This window comes from Mauremys reevesii, linkage group 26 (assembly GCF_016161935.1).
Source record: "Mauremys reevesii isolate NIE-2019 linkage group 26, ASM1616193v1, whole genome shotgun sequence".
Taxonomy (NCBI): Eukaryota; Metazoa; Chordata; order Testudines; family Geoemydidae; genus Mauremys; species Mauremys reevesii.
The window spans coordinates 10,287,580-10,306,064 of record NC_052648.1 but is presented as its reverse complement, the minus strand read 5'-3'; the positions used below and the strand labels follow the sequence as shown (position 1 = coordinate 10,306,064).

General features: G+C 43.9%; 2 protein-coding genes across 2 annotated transcripts in view; one reads left to right on the top strand and one right to left on the bottom strand.

Annotated features, from left to right (window-relative positions):
• The window catches only part of LOC120391623, a 58,687-nt gene extending 46,341 nt beyond the window's left edge, over positions 1 to 12,346 (bottom strand). Inside the window, exon 1 of the mRNA XM_039515483.1 lies at positions 12,200 to 12,346. The gene's annotated coding sequence lies outside the window, so the exon portion shown is untranslated. The remainder of the gene's footprint in view (positions 1 to 12,199) is intronic.
• A 230-nt stretch (positions 12,347 to 12,576) lies between these two features.
• On the top strand, positions 12,577 to 17,783 carry OAZ1 (ornithine decarboxylase antizyme 1). Its single transcript, XM_039515488.1, is given in 6 exon segments — positions 12,577 to 12,784; positions 15,834 to 15,891; positions 15,893 to 15,979; positions 16,178 to 16,350; positions 17,144 to 17,229; positions 17,431 to 17,783. Coding segments are annotated over 6 exon segments (657 nt in total). The 5' UTR covers positions 12,577 to 12,662; the 3' UTR covers positions 17,562 to 17,783.
• Positions 17,784 to 18,485: the final 702 nt, after the last annotated feature.

Here is an 18,485-nt window from a genome sequence, read left to right as displayed (position 1 = left end):
TAATCAGATGAGTCATTACATTTTCCCTTTCCTAGCAAGAAAATGGCAACTGCCAATGTCCTGTTGGACACTGCTCTGTGCCACAAGCAGTGCTTCCCAGCAAGGGTGACACAGTCCTCTTCCTCTCTGCTTTTTAAATAAAACATGGTATCTTGACTGTCTAGTTGGATCAGGACTACTTTTTGGGCTACCAAAACACTGAGGACTCTTTTCGCACATACATGAGGATCGTGTGTAGATACTGTTCCAGGAGAAACCAAATTAGTTGGGTTTGAAGTCCTGCTGAACTTCCCAGCGCTGGTAGGATGCATCAGTCATTACTATGATTTGATTGAGAGGCAGTGTGAACTGAACAAGGGTGTAAGAAACAGGGACTCCTGAGCTCTAATCTCAGCATTGCTATTGTATGGGCTTGTCTGTGCCTCAGTCTTCCTATCTTTGATATAACATAATTAGGGTGACCAGACGTCCCGATAAAATCGGGACCATCCCAATATTTGGGTGGTTGTCCCGTGTCCCGACTGATCTTTGGTCGGGACGCAATTTGTCCCGATATTTCACTCTGCCGGCAGCACTGGATTTTTTTTTTCCGTTTTTTTTTTTTTTGCTCCGCCAGCAGCACTCGGCTTTTTTTTTTTCCCCGCTTCGCCAGTGGACCTGCCCCCGCCCCCATGTGGCCCAATATTTTCTTCATCTCATTTGGTCACCCTAAATATAAGGATAGTAAGTTTCCAGCTTCCTAAGGATGCTGTAAGGATTTAATGAATTACAAGTGCATTACAAAGCATTTTAACATTATATAAATGCCAAGTGTTTTTATTAGTGGTATACCTGCTGTATGCTGCCATAGGGATCTACATGATTATCCTCTATGTATACACTGCCTTCAGGGAACTCTGAAGTTGTCGGTTTAATTCATATACTGTAGCCCATTCAGTTCAGTACTTGATTTAACAGAACTACAAAGCTGTCACACTGAATGTATTGTTCCAGCAGCTGCAGCAAGTTAACTTGCTGACTCTTATCGGTTCCATTCTTGAGGGAACAGGATGTGAACAGCTGTTCCCATTGAACTTGGCTGTGAGGAGAATGAGCCCCAAAATGGGGTGAGGCGGTGTTCACACAACTGAATCACCATTGATGGCAGTTAGTAAATTAGACCTTGAACGTGCTCTGTAGCTCCCAATGCTGCTTGGCTGCTGTCAGTCAGGGGATGAGTAGATATGTGTCCAGTAGCCAAACTGTGATGATATTTGGGTGGAATCAATGCACTGTGGGGAATATTAAAAACTGTGAGTTCAGAAATCTGTGTGCTATCTTGGAAGGTGCCGTACACCAAGGATGAAGGCAAGGAGATGTTGTCCTAGTGACACATCCATCATAATCTGACTCTATTAAAACATACAATAAACCTGTGACACTCACTGTGATTAGCTATTGAGGCCAAGAGTTTAAATAGGGATTATTCATTTATATGAATAACCACTAATAAATAGCCTCACTAGCTAGAATAACTGGAGCATATTCAAGGGCTAATTTGCTAATTGCGGTCAATGTTAGTTTATTTGCGCAATATCAGGTACTCGTTTGAAACACCCTTTCTTCAGGCACTCTTCTGAAACACCTGGTTGAAATACCTTCCTCTGAAGCATTTAGTATAGGTCATGATTGGAAACAGGATACCAGATTAAGTATCTATTACTATGATCCAGAATGGAAATTCCTACACTGTTGTGTTCCTTATATCAGCCCTTTAAGTGCAATGCCATCAGTGTAGTACTATTATTTACAATTCCTCTAGCACCTTTTCTCTGTTGCTCTGAAGTGTTACAAATGTGTCCGAAGCCTTGGATACGTGTAGGGAGGGAGATAGGCATTCTTATTTCCAAATTTACAGAGGAGGAAATTGAGGAACAAAAATGTTAAATGACTTTCCCAAGGACACTTCAAAACAATGGCACAGCTGGAAGTAGAACCAAGGAGTCCTGATTCTCCATCAACGGCTTTAAGTATTAGACTAAGGCCTGGTCTACACTAGGAAATTAAGTTGATATAATGATGTTGCTCAAGGGTCTGAAAAATCCATCCCGGAGCAAGGCATTTAAACTGACCTAATCCCCAGTGTAGACAACATTAGGTTGATGAGAGAATTCTCACATCAACCTAGCTACAGCCTCTAAGGCCTGGTCTACACTAGGGGGGCAATCGATCTAAGTTATGCAACTTCAGCTACATGAATAACATAGCTGAAGTCAACGTACTTAGATCGACTTACCGTGGTGTCTTCACCATGGTGAGTCGACTGCTGCCACTCCCCCATCAACTCCACCTGCACCTCTCATGGCGGTGGAGTACAGGAGTCGACGGGAGAGCGCTTGGGGATTGATTTATCGTGTCTAGTCTAGATGCGATAAATCGACCCCTGCTGGATCGATCGCTTATTTGGCGGGTAGTGTAGACGTACCCTCACGGTGGTGGCATACCTATGCCAACGAGAAAACTCCTCTGATTGGCAGTAGGTTATGTCTTCACTGAAGTAGCACAGCTGCAGCGCTGGAGTGTTAATTCAGAGCTTATCTACACTTGCCTCTGAAGTAGAAAGTCCCTCTGGACTGGGTTAGTACATCTTTGTGAGGGAGGTGTGCCTACACTGGTGGACAAGAGAGGAATAAACAGACCCCCTAGTGCTCTGTTACTTAGGAAAGACAGGAATATCCATCATGATTCACTGGATCATTGCTATGAAACATTACAAGATGGCCTTTCAGGGCATTCCACTAAGGCATAGACAAAAGCTGCAGTGGAACTAGTCAAACCTGTCAATCTAGGTTAAATAATAACATTCAAATGTCTCAACTTCAGCTTCTGGAGGTTAAACAATAACAGTCATAGAGTAAAGTACCTTAATTTCTATCCAGAGAATTTTTTTAAAGAAGCTCAAGGAGGACTGGAGAGCTCAGGATAATGAAACAAGCCTATTAATCAAAAGGTCTCCAGTCCAAAGCCCAGGTTGATAGTGACTAAAAGTCATTACCGTTTGATGGCTGTTGGGTGATTTACATGAAAGTTTCCTACTGTGACGGTGATCTATTGTCCATGTCTCTCAAACATACAGAAGCATTGAAAGCACAACTGCCTGACAGATATTTAGCTTAGTGCTTATTTTGATACCTCTATCATTCCATGGGTGGCATGACGGCATTCCAAATGCAAGCTGGTTTGGCTGTGCAATGAGTAATCTCATCAAAGCTGGCATTCTGTGATCGTATACTCTCTAGGTAGCAAAACTTCTGCACAGACTTGAGCACTGTTGATCCTAATAATTGGGTAGACGTGCATCCCTGGCACATGTTGACACAGTAGTTCAGTTTTCTTTAGGCTGATTTGATCTCACCCCCACATGAGGCAACTTGATCAGTTCCATATCTGCTGTCTTTGGTCTGTTTGCAGGATCAAATGGTGGGGCGAGATTCCCAGTATCAAAATCTGTAACTGTTGTTGGATGTCTGCCATTCAAAGCATGCTCTTAAAAGATTAGCTGTTGATTTTGTTTGTATGGCTGACTCTGATATCCAAGGCCATATTTTATAGTCAGCTAAAACAATGCACTTGTTCTCATGGTGTCCAGTACAAATAATTCAAAAACACACTGAAGTCAAACTCGAAAGCATGTGTGGTTCACCTAGCAACTAGGAAGCAAGAGCCCATGACAGAGTAAGGTGGTGGCAGACTTACCATATCACCATTTACTGCTTTGAAGCAAGGTGTATTAACACTTTGTGTGGAAACTGAACAGCGCAAAGCAAGGATAGAACAGCCTGCAATGGTCATAGACAATCTTGTGGGACAGACGTGTAACCGTGTTTGCTATTTTGGCATTGGTCTGATCGCACACATACGTATTCACCTACAGCGTTTGCTGAATTCTTGTATGATGACATGAGAGCCTTAGGGTGACCAGATGTCCCGATTTTATAGGGACAGTCCCGATATTTGGGGCTTTTTCTTATATAGGCTCCTATTACCCCCCACCCCCGTCCCGATTTTTTGCACTTGCCGTCTGGTTACCCTAGAGAAAGTAGTAGGTTCTCAGTCTAATTTCCAGAGGACAAATATCCACATCACAAAATTAACACTAATTGTCCCTGTCATGGAGGACTCAGCAGAGAAGCCTAGGACTGAATAGGCCACAGGAACTGAACTCTCGCCTCATCAAAGAGAGAGAGTGTATCCAAGTCTGCATAGTGGTTTTTCCCAACTCCACTTCTGCTAATTATCACTGTACAAAGAGTTATGGGCAAATATTGGCTCAGATACTGATGGCAACAAGGGCAAAAGCCTGGGTCTTGCACAATGCCCTAGTAAATAGGCTTTGTGGAGGAGATCTCTGCAGGGGTTGGAATCCTCCTATCTCCCAGTCATGCACCACCAGAAGCAGCTGGTCTGTGGCTGTTACTGCAGCCTCAAGTTTGTGGGCCCAGAACTCTTTTGTATATTATAGACTTATAGAAATAGATCTTCTAAAAAAGTTCAAATGTATTACTGGCATGTGAAACCTTAAACTAGAGTGAATAAATGAAGACTCGGCACAGCTCTTCTGAAAGGTTGCTGACCCCTGATTTACATTGTGAGATCTTCCAGGAGGGGACTGGTGCTCCTTACCGGTACCAAGCCCAGTTTTTACACCTGGGTCACACAACTGTGAATCTACTGGCCATACCACGGTACCCTCTGCATTTTCCCTTCCCCAAAGGGACACGTAACCAAGGCAGAGCAGTGTGAAGCAGGATCATCACAGTATTTTTGCGACTTGGGCACTCCCCCACCATGCCACTTCTGCTGCCCATTAGGTCCGCGAGACTTGGCCCCAACTATGGCCAATGTTTTAGCACTGGCTAGTGAACTACCATTCCAGTGCTAGTGCCTTTCTGAAGAAGGAGAGCGTGACACACACAATTTATTCCAGGCTAAATTGCCTACCCTGCCCAGAAGGCTTCATTTTATTTATGGGAAAATATACTAGTTAATAATCTCACAGAAATGATCTAACTGGGGAAAAGTCTCCTCTGACTAAATCCATTCTAATTAACTGTTTGGCAAAATGTTTAGGCAGGAGAACTGACTCTGAACTGATTCCTGACAGAGCAAATTTTGCATGGGTCTTAACATTCGCACTGCTGGCATCCGTTTGTTTTGATAACATTTTCAAACCAAATTATGAGTTACAAAAGCAGCTCCACGCTATGCACTTCCTCGTCCCTAGCGTTGACTGTTCCAGGCCCAACAGGAATGAAACAAGAACAGCCAATGCTACAGAGAACCCAAAAAACAACAAACAAGGGTGGAGTAAGAATAGCTCATGCAGTAAAGAATCATCATAGTTGCTGAACAGTTCTGTAAAATAAAAGGGAAGCTGAGCAAAAACTAAACAACTAAACCCAGCACACAAACGATCTAGCATGCAGCTGGGTGAAGGGATCCGCAGTGACTGAAAACATTCACGAAGGAATTCCACACAGCCATTGCACACCACAAATAGTAATTACTCACACTCAAGCAGGGACTTGTTTTCTTAGGATCTGATTCTGCAAGGGGCTCTGCACCCCTTTTTTCTCTCCACAAATTCAGGGGGAATTAAGGGCATTCAACACCACTCTGGAGAGACCCAGCACCTCACAGGACTGGATGCTTTGTAAGAACCTGATCTTGCTCCCATTACATTACATGAAAGCAATCACAATGAAATCCGTGCAAGCGGAATCAGTGAATCAAAGTGAATGAAAACACTCGTTTAAACAGGCATATGATATAGTATAGCATGACAAGGACATTGCAATATCTTCTATTTGATTGGTTATTAAATGTGAATTTATTCCATTTATTCACAATTCTCAGCAGGAACTGGAAATTCTATGCAAGATTAAAGTTTATGGAACATCTTAATATACAGAACTGTAAATCCACAAGCTCAAAAACCATTCAGGCAAATTTCAGTTGCCACAAATGTTAGGGAGCAGAGGTTTGATAGTATCCTGTGTTTCTGTGAGGTCTGTCTGATCAGACTTCCTGCTCTTAGTTCTATTTTTTTCTCCACTGATCCTTTTATTTATGAATTATTGCTTTTTATATGGAACCCACAACTAGCGCTTGATCCTGCAAAATGATGGGAACAGGGTACTTGGCACTTCTCAGGAGGTGCTTTAGCACTTTGCAGGATTGGCCCTTAAAGCATAGAATGGGAAGGGATTTAAAGTAGGCTATGTCTGTTACTGGATCTGGATCCAAGAACACTGCAAACCAGCTGGTTGCAGGAGAGAAACCAGGAATTGAAAATTAGTTTGGGGTGAGGTACGGGATTTGCTGTAAGTAATCTTGGCACAGTGTACAGCTAGCAACCCAACTTGGGGGCTGGCCACTATTTATTTGCAGGTTTCATATTTCATGAAGCGCCTGGAAAACAAATGTTTTAGAGTGCTGGAAAGCAGCTAAGAATCCCAGCTTTGCTTTGCAGTAGTAGCATGTAGCATCTAGGTAGTTTGCAAGATATTTGACCTTGAAAACAAATTATTCTCACAAGAAAAAGAGTCAACGGACTTGAGAGCTTTTCAAGACAAAAACAACGATGCTGTAAATTCTGTGCCCCGCAAAGCTCAGGATAAGTTAAAAGACTACAACTAACTTTTTTTGGAGGGAGGGGAGGAAGGGGAATGTAAAACTGGCAAATTGACTAAACTGAAATCTGGGAGGAAATGAACCAGAAGTTTTGAGGAAGGAGACTTGCAGGCATAAGAGCTCTGCTTAGAAGATCCACTGCAAATAGAAATTTGCTCTGCTTGAGCTGTATTTGTTCAATGCTTTGGTATCATGCCTAATGAGATTTTGTTTTTGTGCTTCCTCCACTCCCAACAGCAGACTGTGGATGGGCGTTTGCGAGATCCCGGGAACAGAGAATGTTAAGCTACAGGGTGAGGGAGCTAGCATACATACTGATTTTTGTGAACTATATGACACTGTATATATGGCATAATAGTTTTAGGTTCTTGGGAGACACTTTAGTCTCATATTCGCTTGTCTTGGTACTTGATTACATCTATATTGAACTATTAACAATAAGAACAAATTCTTGCTGCAGTTGAAGGGAGAAAGCAAATTGGCAATCAAAATTACTTGATTTGTCAAAATGTTTTTTCACTGTTTTTGTTGGATTGTTAGGGGGGAGGAATAGCTCAGTGGTTTGGTGCACTGGCCTGTTTAAACCCAGGGTTGCGAGTTCAATCCTTGAGGGGGCTGTTTAGGGATCTGAAGCAAAAAATTGGGGATTGGTCCTGCTTTGAGCAGGGGGTTGGACTAGATGATTGCCCGAGGCCCCTTCCAAACCTGATAGTCTATGATTCTAAAACAATGCAAGAATTTAACAGCTGCTAAAGGGAGTAATATTTCTTTGCTGCATTTCCCTAGCCAGCAGTCAGAGGTGGAGTGAGTCCCATGCTGCTGCTAACATAATGAGCTGTTCCTATTACCACATTCAAGAAGTGCTACAATAGCCTAATTCAGCTAAGTGGAGAAAATATAGGCCATTATTCATGTCCCCCCTCTAAGTCAATTTACTGCTCTTATTTGCATTTAGGGTGACCAGATGTCCCAATTTTACAGGGACAGTCCCAATTTCTGGGTCTTTTTGTTATATAGGCTCCTATTACCTCCCCCCCCATCTCAATTTTTCACATTTGCTGTCTGGTCACTATTTGCATTGAACCTCCTCCTGAACCTGGAAACAGGAAGCCCTGACAATGTCTCCACAACCTGCGACTCAACTTCCTTCTTTGCTGGAAGAGAGGACTATAGAAGAGGCTCAAATATTAACGTTTTTTCAATGACGTTTTTTAATTAGTTGACCTTTTTTTGTTTTACATAAATAAAATTACAGCCATGATTTCAGGGACAACATCCCACAAGCTGCCAGGGCTAAAAATGTTTTGGAGAATCAGCATCAATACTTTCTGGGCTAGTAAATGTTTCTAAGCACTGGTCCTGTGTCATATGATCAGCAACACTTTCAACTCCTGTAGAAACAATAACATTGGGGGGAGGGGAGACCTAAGAGTTACCTATCTAGCCCATTGCCCTCCATATGACGCATCCATCTCACAAATTTGGCCATGAAAAATGCATCATGGACCATGAAATCTGGTCTCCCGCCATGAAATCTGGTCTTTTGTGTGCTTTTACCCTATACTATACAGATTTCCTGGGGGAGATCAGTGTTTCTCAAACTGGGGGTCCTGCCCCAAAAGGGAGTTGCAGGGGGATCGCAAGGTTATTTTAGGGAGTTTGTTTTATTGCCACCCTTACTTCTGTGCTGCCTTCAGAGCTGGACGGCTGGAGAGCAGCGGTTGTTTGCTGGGAGCCCAGCTCTGAAGGCTGTGCCCTGCCAGCAGCAGTAAGGGTGGTGATACGATATCATGCTACCCTTACTTCTGTGCTGCTGCCTTCAGAGCTGGGCAGTCGGAGAGTGGCAGCTGCTGACTGAAGGTCAAGCTCCACTGCCAACAGCAGCAGAGCAAGAGTAAGGGTAGCAGTACCACAGCTCCCCGTACAATAACCTTGCAACCCCACCCCCAACTCCTTTTTGGGTCAAGACTCCTACAATGACAACACCATCAAATTTCAGATTTAAATAGCTGAAATCATGAAATTTATGATTTTTAAAATCCTCTGACTGTAAAATTGACCAAAATGGACCGTGAATTTGGTAGGGCCCTATCTATGAACAACTATCAGATATGCTATGAGCATGGGCTGCAGTTGGCCAATGACCTAAAAGGTGAAAGGCTCCATATCCCATTGTCATCTGTCCTGAACAACCCTGTTCAGATTCTCATTTTCCCAATGGCTATAAGGGAGGCTTGGGAAAACACCAGAGATTGGATCTAAAGTTCACACATCAGTAAACCAGATAAGAAGAGGTGCTTGTAGGGTTATTAGGGTTTCATCTTTCCTTCAAGGCACAGAGGCATGTCAGTGCTGGAATATTCCTGATCTCTGCTGGTTTAGGAAACAAGGATTATACAAATATTTTGATATTCCTATTTTCATCATTGGAATAGAACACAACTGTGCCAGATTTTCTTATTTAGAAAAGGACACTGGTGCCTGTCACCTCAGCTCCCTAAAAAAGCCATTAACAAATATACTGCCTCAAGCACCAAGTTAAAGATGAAAGCTGCTACAATTTGTTCCATTTTACCTGCAGCCCCGGGAGTCAACATAATTATACAGAACTGCTATTAAATATATAAATAAATATTACTAGCAATAATAATTCCTGTCACTATGATAACAGTCCTGGAGTCAACCTGAACATTCATCCCTGTGGAAGACTTTTCTCAATAATACACAAAGCAAGACTCGGCAGCTCTTATCTGCTGTGTTGCAAATTTTGGCCTGAATATGATTACTGAGCTGCCACTCTCTTATTGTTTCAGGTTAGTTTTTGTATAACACAGTAATCTGCAACTGGCTTCAGATTCAAAAATCAATGGACAAACGTAGGGAAAGAGATGAGATTAGATATTAGTGTTTCTTTCACCTGTTTCGTGCTCATGGGGTTAAGCGCAGACACTTCTAGCAAAGAATTTCTCCCTCACATCCATTACTCATCCTGCCCTGAAGACAAGTCACTGGCTGGCTAGGTGAGGTCTGTCACATGAGCTTTTCTGCAGAACAATGCTTTTTTGGCAACAGTATTTATATCACAGTTTTGGCCAGGGTGGTTTCAGGCCATAGCAGATCAATGGAGATTTGAACATTATTTTCATTTTGCATGTTTTATTGATTAAGTCTCTGTACATGTGCTCAGAGTTTCTGGATGGGCATGTCTTAAAATCACAATGAATAAAAGAATGTACAAAAACAATGGCCAAAATCCAGCTAATCTCTGCAGCTAATACTCTCTCCCTGGCCACAGCTGTCTTAAAAAACAAACGGCCATTCACATTCATCAAAAAAACCATGACCTTGAAAACTGTATTGTACAAATATAATATTTTTTGACAGTTCCTTTCTGTTATATGTACCTTTCTCCATGTGCTTTATGGTAACTTAGAGAGTACGCTGAATCCCACTATTCAGACACACTCAGCACCAGGCAAACCTTTGTTTTAAGATCTCACTTGTATCTATAATAATAGGATTAGCCGTCCAGTTTCTGCCTCTGAGTTTGGTTTTGAAAAGAGGGCTTGTGTCATCTGAAAGATTGTACATTAAAATAGATACACTTGGCCCATTTAAAGAAACCCTTGTCATTGGAATCCAGTAGTCCTTTCCTGCTTCTGTATTATTCTAACCTTTTCTTTTTTAAATGCATTTAATACAGGTGAGAGGTGTTTTGAAAAGGGAGTTGGCCATGGCCACCCAGGCAAGTCAGTAAGAGAACCCATGTTTTTTGACTCCCAATCCCATGTCATTTCCTTTGGACATTCTTGGTCTCTGATCCTGCAGTCAGATCAAAGGAGGCAGACCCTGTACAGATCCAATTGTAGGACCAAGGCTCCGGTTTCTAAAATGCTTTTGGATGCTCAAAAGCACAAAGTTTCCCTACTGATGTAATGTGTTTGCTGTTAGAGGAAGAACTTCTGCTATTAAAATGGCCAGTGTTTATTTACTTCCTCATTGGGGTACACAGCGCAAAAATGAGTTTGTACATTTTAGACTATCACTACCAAACTTCCCCACCGCCACATGGAACTATGAATTTGTGTGAATAAATATTTCTCACAGAGAAGTACTATTATACCTATGACCAAGATTAAAACAAACAAGGAAAAACTTAAAAGTTAGGAATGTTTAAAAATTGTGTACTGCCAAAAAAAAAGTCTATCTGAGGGTTTGCTCTTCTAGAAAGATGCACTGGGTTCAGGATATATTTTTTCAAAACATCTGGAGTGTTTTAACAAGGCCAGCATAATCACTGCAGCACCATGAGCTAGGGCAGAGTGAAATTCACCCAGGATGTGTGGAGCCCTATGGACTTCAATAAGTCTAAGTGCAGTGGGGAGGTTCATCTGTATGGAGCAACTTGCAGCACCAAGGCTTCAGTGAGTATTTTTGTCCAATTAATTCTTTTCCTCCTTCCTTTTGTCCTTAGAAATAGCACCAAACTACATTAAAAACAATGTTAAGACAACATTAGGGCTGTAAACCAAACTATATCAAAGAGCCAAGAGATGCAAAATGTAGGCCCCTGCCAACCCCTGCTAATGTGGCCACACTGCACCTTACTGGGTATTTTCTGAAGTCGGTGTGGGAGCTGGGGCTAGCTGGGGAGGGGGAGGAGTAGGTGGGCAGGGAAAGGAGTGGGTGTGGGAGCTGGGGCTAGCTGGGGAGGGGGAGGGGAGACCATGTTGTCAGTGGGCAGGTGGAGGAGGGAAAGGGGTCGGTGTGGGAACTGGGGCGGGGGAGGGGAGGCCCAGGTGTCCGTGGGCAGGTGGGGGAGGGAACGGAGTCGGAGTGGGAGCTGGGGCTAGCTGGGGAGGGGGAGGAGAGGACGAGGAGTCAGTGGGCAGGTGGGGGAGGGACAGGAGTCGGTGTGGGAGCTGGGCTAGCTGGAGCGGGGAGGAGGCCCAGGAGTCAGTGGGCAGGTGGGGGAGAGAAAGGAGTGGGTGTGGGAGCTGGGGCGGGGGAGGGGAGGCCCAGGAGTCAGTGGGCCGGGGGGGGAGGGAAAGGAGTTGGTGTGGGAGCTGGGGCTAGATGGGGAGAGGGAAGAGAGGCTGAGGAGTTGGTGGGTGGGGGAGGGAAAGGAGTGGGTGTGGGAGCTGGGGCTAGCTGGGGCAGGGGAGGGGAGGCCAAGGAGTCAGTGGGCGGGTGGGGGAGGGAAAGGAGTGGGTGTGGGAGCTGGGGCTAGCTGGGGAGAGGGAAGAGAGGCTGAGGAGTCGCTGGGTGGGGGAGGGAAAGGAGTCGGTGTGGGAGCTGGGGCTAGCTGGGGAGGGGGAGGGGAGGCCGAGGAGTCAGTGGGCAGGTGGGGGAGGGAAAGGAGTCGGTGTGGGAGCTGGGGCTAGCTGGGGAGGGGGAGGGAGGCCGAGCGGCTCCCGGCAGAGAGGCTGTGGGGATCACTAGGGACCAGGTAGGTTTCACCACAGACAGGAGACAGAGGACGCCACCCAAGCTCAGCGCATGCGCACAGCGCCTCCGGTGCCCTCACCTCAGGCTGTGGGAGGCGAACTCGAGACACGAAAAGAGCTCTCCGGGGGGCGGGCACGTCGGCGCCGCTCTCAGCCTAACCCCCAATACGAGGCCAGCACATCAAACGCTGCTCAACCCACTCCGTCCGCAGCCAATCAGAACCGCCGAGCTAGTAAAGAGCCCTCTCTAGTCCCCCGTTTAGCGTCATCCTCCTCACCAGCCAATAGGAAGAGAGCGTCCCCCTCCCTCCCCCTCCGGTTATGGTCCTCAGCCAATGGGAAGTCTGTCCCTGGCGGACAGTTGGCCGTTTACCGCACAGGGGCCGTCACGCTCTGGGGGGCGTGGCCACCCGGAGGGGCGTGGCCAATCTCCTGGAGCGGCTATATAAGGAGCCGCTGGGCAAACAGGCGCCATTTTGTACGGCAGAGGCTGGGCAGGGGGGAGGCTGCGGAGGGTTTCGGGGTTCGGACCAGAGCGGCCGGATGGTGAAATCCTCCCTGCAGCGGATACTCAACAGTCACTGCTTCGCCAGAGAGAAAGAGGGGAATAAAAGCACCATCATCATCATGCCCGCCGTGCTGAGCCTCAGTGCCGGACAGAGCAGGTGAGGCGCCGGGCCTGCCTCAGCCCTCACCCCCTTCCCGCGGCGCCCTCCTCAGTCCCCAGCCCCTCTGAGGTGCCCCCCCCCCGCCGTGTCGAGTCTGTCAGCCCGGGCCGCCCGCATCATCCGCGGCTCTGCGTTGGTCCTGGGCCGGGCCTTGTGCCCCTTGAGGGCAGCGCCCTGAGCGTGGGCGCCAGGCTCCTCTCGAGGGGATCCTGGCCACCCAGCAGGCGGGTGGGGGTGGCGATCACGTGGGCCGGCTGAAGGGGTCGGGCAGAGACGTAGCCCCTTTGGGGATCCCCTCCCGCCAGGGCACAGGCCTTACGAGGCCCTTTCATCCCCCTCCCCCCCATCCTCGCGCACGTAGGAGCCGTCGCCCCCCTCCTCCCCCACAGGCCTTGTTGCTACTTCCCCTTCGAGCAGGTGAGTCCCCTCCCCCCTCTTGCTTGGGGCTGGCCTGCGGCTTCTCCGGGTCCTGTCTGAGGCCATCAGTAGCCCCTGGACAAACACGTTGCTGGGCTGCATTAAATTAGCCTCCACATAAGCAGAGCGGGAGCTGCGGTGAATAACGTTCCCCTCCCCATAGCACTGTTAAATCCTAGCACACACGAATACCATCCTTCAAATAACAAAGAGCCTAACCTGCCACGTGACAGTTAAAGGGCAGTTAGATGTAAACAGCAGCCACATAACTTGCTGCTGAAATTGCCAGAATAGCTAACAGATCAGCAAAAGCATGAATGTATTTTGCTGAAACACTGGTGACTTGTAGCTACTCATCAATAAAAGTCCTCAGTAAAGAAAGACCTAATAGAAATGACTACCTCAAAGCAATAGACTGTTTCAGGTATGAAGGCATTTCCTCTGATAGTTGGAAGGTGATTAATTCAGAATGGCCGAAGAGTGGGAAATGTGAGAGCCTTTATGTAAGGGATATTTACATACATGGAAACGAATCAAGGTGCTTAGCCTAAAGTAGAACCTAAGAGTATTATAAAAGCTGCTTGCTTAATCCTCTGATGCAGTTTAAACTATGACAGTAATTGCTGGGATGAGAACAGATGAAAATTACTGTGACCTCTGCAGGGGACAGAAAGTAGCTATCAAATCAGTTATGCATTATAAGTCTGGCTTTCCCTTTTCAGAAGCTATTTTAAGAAGCCATTTTTGTTTAGATAAAGTTGTGGTCCAAAAGGAAGGCCATATAGAGACCACACAGTGAGCACAACTTTAAAATGTGGTATTAAAACTAACTCCCAAAGCTAAATGAGCCTTTATGCTACAGAACTGTATAGAACTGCATATACGGGGGAGGAGGGGGGTTAAATACAGGTGCTTAGTAAATAAAAATGTGGTTCTTATCACATGAGGACAGTGAGATACACTGCTTTATAATGAACCTCGAAAGGAATATTAAAATAAGTGTTTAATGCATGGATTAGAGCTCCAGTTGAATTCTTTACTGTAAAACTGCTGCACTTTGGAAATTGAATACAACTGAGGGCTCGGATACAATTGATATCAATTGGTCCTAGTTGCTTGTAAGTTTATGCAGTATAATACATTCATATTATAGCCTCACAATGGTCCCCTTTATTGATCACTTTCAGCATATGATATTGTACCTGTCAATATATAGCGGTTCAAAGGCTTTCTAATGAGTGGTCTATTTGCCTCACCACAATTTTCTGACTGATTTGGAACTCTCAAACACATTTGGACTGAGCAAAATGGTGGATTATTTTGTACATGTTTATACCGATTTGCAAATGGCTGCTGGCACTCACAGATAGGACGATTGTGAAAATTTCCCTAAGGGCCTCGATTGCTGCATCTGCTGAGATGACGCAACCAAAGTGTAAGCCTGCAGGGTGAAAGATGGTGCAGAGGGAGGGGCTAATGGGCACAGCAGTCATTCGTGTTACTGTATAAAGCTGATCAGGCAAGCAGGCTTACTGATATGAAACAACTTGTGTAGAAAAATTAGGTTTAATCGTAGCTTCAACAGGATGGAATGCTTTAAATAGAGGGTTCTGTAGTAATCTATTAAATTTAGCAGAGCCGTATAAATGCTCTCTGCATTGGAAATTTTCATAAAGATGCTCAGTATGAAAACTTCAAGTAGGTTTTCAGATTAGTGATATTTTAAGGGAACAGTCTTCAATTTTTTACTAAATACGTTAAAATGTTTATTATCACAAGTGTACTATTTCCTCGTGAGCTTTGAATGGTGAAAACAATTTGGAGATACCAAAAAACAAGTAGAATCTACTTAAACTCTCCAGAATGTAGAGAAACAATGTGAGTACTTCCAGAACAAACTCAGCACAAGGTCTGATTTGTATGCACAGGGTCTGGACATCTGCCAAGGAAACACAGTTTCACATAAAAATGAAAATTAATTATAAAATCAGTTATAACTAAAACTATAGTTAACCTTAGAATTGGGAATTATAGTACCAGTGCTACTGCGATCAAAATGTTCATACATAAACTACAAACTGGTTAAGAGGGAGGAAGAATGTCAAGTCTCAGTTCTTGAATGTGCAGAACTTTTATTGACTTCAGTGGGAATTACTCATTAAAATTGTGAGATTGGACATGGAGGCTATTTCATAATTTAGAAACATTTCATTTGTCATGCCTGATAACATTTATAGGTTTAATTTAACTGTAACATTTATAATTAAGTTCTTAGATCGATTTTGTGTTTTTTCAGCCTTTACTTAATTTTAAATGTCATCAAATCCTTGGCTTTCCTCACATTTGTGGACTTGATAGCTTGAGCATCATGGGTGTACATTTAATGTGCCTCTTTTTTGTGAACACAAGCCCCTTGCAACCTACATGTTTTTGTCCTGTGTCAAGGAGACTGGCACTCCTTTCCCTTTGCTGGATAAATGCAAGTTAATTAAAACTTAATTTTGCTTTCATAAGCTCAGGCTAATAGCATGTTTTCAATGTTTCCTGTTTAAAATGTGATATGAAACGTGAATGCTGCTTGTTTTATGTAGGCTTTATGCAGTTTAACTGAAATCATGATTTTCTTTAGTTCCAGGGTTTCTTTCAATTGCTGTAGTAACCTGGGTCCGGGGCCTCGGTGGTGCTCCTGATGTCCCTCACCCACCCCTGAAGATCCCAGGTGGGCGAGGGAATAGTCAGAGGGATCACAATCTTTCAGCTAATTTATTTTATTCTGTAAGTATATGCAATCTAATGCCAGGCAATCTTAGCTTCATTTTCTCAGTTTATTAATGACTTTTCATATGGTGAATACTATATGAGAAGGTTATAATACAAATCCTGACTGCAGTGCTCAAGAATTTTGTGCACTTCCATGAGTTTAATTTCAAATTTGTGATGAATTAGTAGTAACTTCCCATCTTATTTTAACAGGATAATCGGCTGAATGTAACAGAGGAACTAACATCTAATAACAGGACAAGAATTCTCAATGTCCAGTCAAGGCTTACAGATGCCAAACATGTTAACTGGAGGGCAGTGCTGAACAACAACAACCTATATATTGAAATTCCCAGTGGTGCTCTGCCTGAAGGGAGCAAAGACAGGTATGCAGGATAGAGTGTAATATGCCCTTTAACATCTCTTTTCTAATTAGGAATTAACTTCAGTACTCCTGAAGAGTGATACTTCTGCATTGGCTACACCCACTTACATCTGATGATGGGTTTATCATGCAGACTTTCTTCTGTTCCAGTCATGACACATCTGATTTTTTGCTATAACAGTGCTAAATATTATTCCTATTTTGGGCATGTGCTCGTGAGAATGTAATCTAAATCTCACTTGTTTCATTTCACACTGTGATCCTGAGTCTTCAGAGATGGAAGCTAGCTCTAAAGCAGCATAAACATACTTGCCTTTAGCTATTGAGTTCTTGCTTTTTTAGCTGCGGAAAGGTTTAGACTGACTTAAGCTCATCATTTAAGGAGGAAAGTCAACTTATTAATAGGAAAAAGGATTACATGGCTGGTTTGTGCTCTTACAAGTAAAGGAACACGTTTATTCATAAACCCTTAACTAACTTCTGTTGGTGTTTGGGCCTTAAAGTGCAGTGGCACCTATCACTGTTAAGTGTTATATGCTAATTCTGAGTGTAAACCTGGAAGTCTAACTGGGCTTTGTGACTTCAAGGGTAAATCTGAAGAGAGCTGATACACAGCCTCTCTTAGCTGTCAGTGTGAACCTGGGTACTTACACTGCTACCTGATTCAGGCACACAAATTTGCAGGTGCAGATGTGCCCATGAGGTCACTTGCTTGAAAATTTGTCCCCACGTAGTTTTGTGCCTACACAACATTGCTGGAAGGAGTTGTCCGTCTCACTGATATTCCACTTTAGTTTTGCAGTTCTTCTTGAGTTTGCTGAAGAACAGCTTCAAGTTGATCATGTCTTCATTTGCTTCCACAAGAACAGAGATGACAGAGGTGGGTGTAAATTGAAGCCTGTTCAATTGCTTTCACCATGTGCCTTCAGTAATATAGAAAAGTAGCTTCATATAAATGTAATTGCAGTATATCTGTAGAAATTGGTCTCTTCAGATGTCTCATTACTGCTCTGTTGGCCACTAGGGATTGTCTAGTGATCCGAATATCAGATTAAACTTGTATTCTTTCTACTTTTTGCAGCTGCATTGCTCCGTACTTTCAGCTTTTTGGGCTTTGAGATTGTGAGACCAGGGCATCCCCTTGTCCCCAAGAGACCAGATGCTTGCTTCATGGCCTATACGTTTGAGAGAGACTCTTCAGAAGAAGAATAGATTGCAATGTTTGCCTCTTAGAGCTTTCTTGTTGTCTATAAAGATGAAACTGTAGAAATTTTGTCAACATCTGTTATACAGTACTTATAATTGTTTCTTTGTACAAAATATTGTGACCAACTGCTCTGGTGGTGGGATGTTGAAAATTTCAAACTTCATCTTTTCTGAATTTGTGCGCATGTTGTGATTGTGCAAATAAATGCTCACTCCAAATTAGCAGTATATTTCTTGAAGTTTAATATTGTGTTTGTGATACCGAAGTATTTGCTTTAATTCTAAATAAAAATTTATATTTTACTTTTTATTGCTGGTTTAAGATGTTTAAGACTTCCCTCTGGTAGGGAAGCTGTGTCCCAGGCTTTTGAATCAAAATGGTAGGTAAGGGCTGCCAAACCCACTTTAGTCTACCCTCCTTGCTGCCTTCGTAATGTGACCTGTCTGGATGTATTAATCACTTATGTCAAGTGTACCTTATACTCACACCTCAGTGGTACACAAGTTTACATTGATCTGAGCCAGCTTTTCAGCACCGATGATGTGTTCAGTTAGACCAGTTAATATTTCATGGGTGATCAGTGGCTGCTATTGAGGAAGAGTCTTGGAACTGCTTGGGGTGCCTGAACATCTACAAAGCCACAGTCCCTGTTCAGTAGTGGTTTTTACATGATGATGAAAAGGATATTACCTTGGTAAAAGGAAGACTGACCGGTGGTAAAAATAGGTCTCTGATTTGGCTGCTTGCTTTACCTTGTAGCCTATTTGGATTTACTTTCAGTAAAAATGGAGTGGGATCCCTTGAATAAAGACCACCGTTCCACCTATTTTTGATCTGTAATATAACATCTGGGTGTTCTTATACAGTGTCACATGACCATAATCTGCCAGTGTTTACTTTGACCTCCATGTCAGGGATTAACTCCTTGG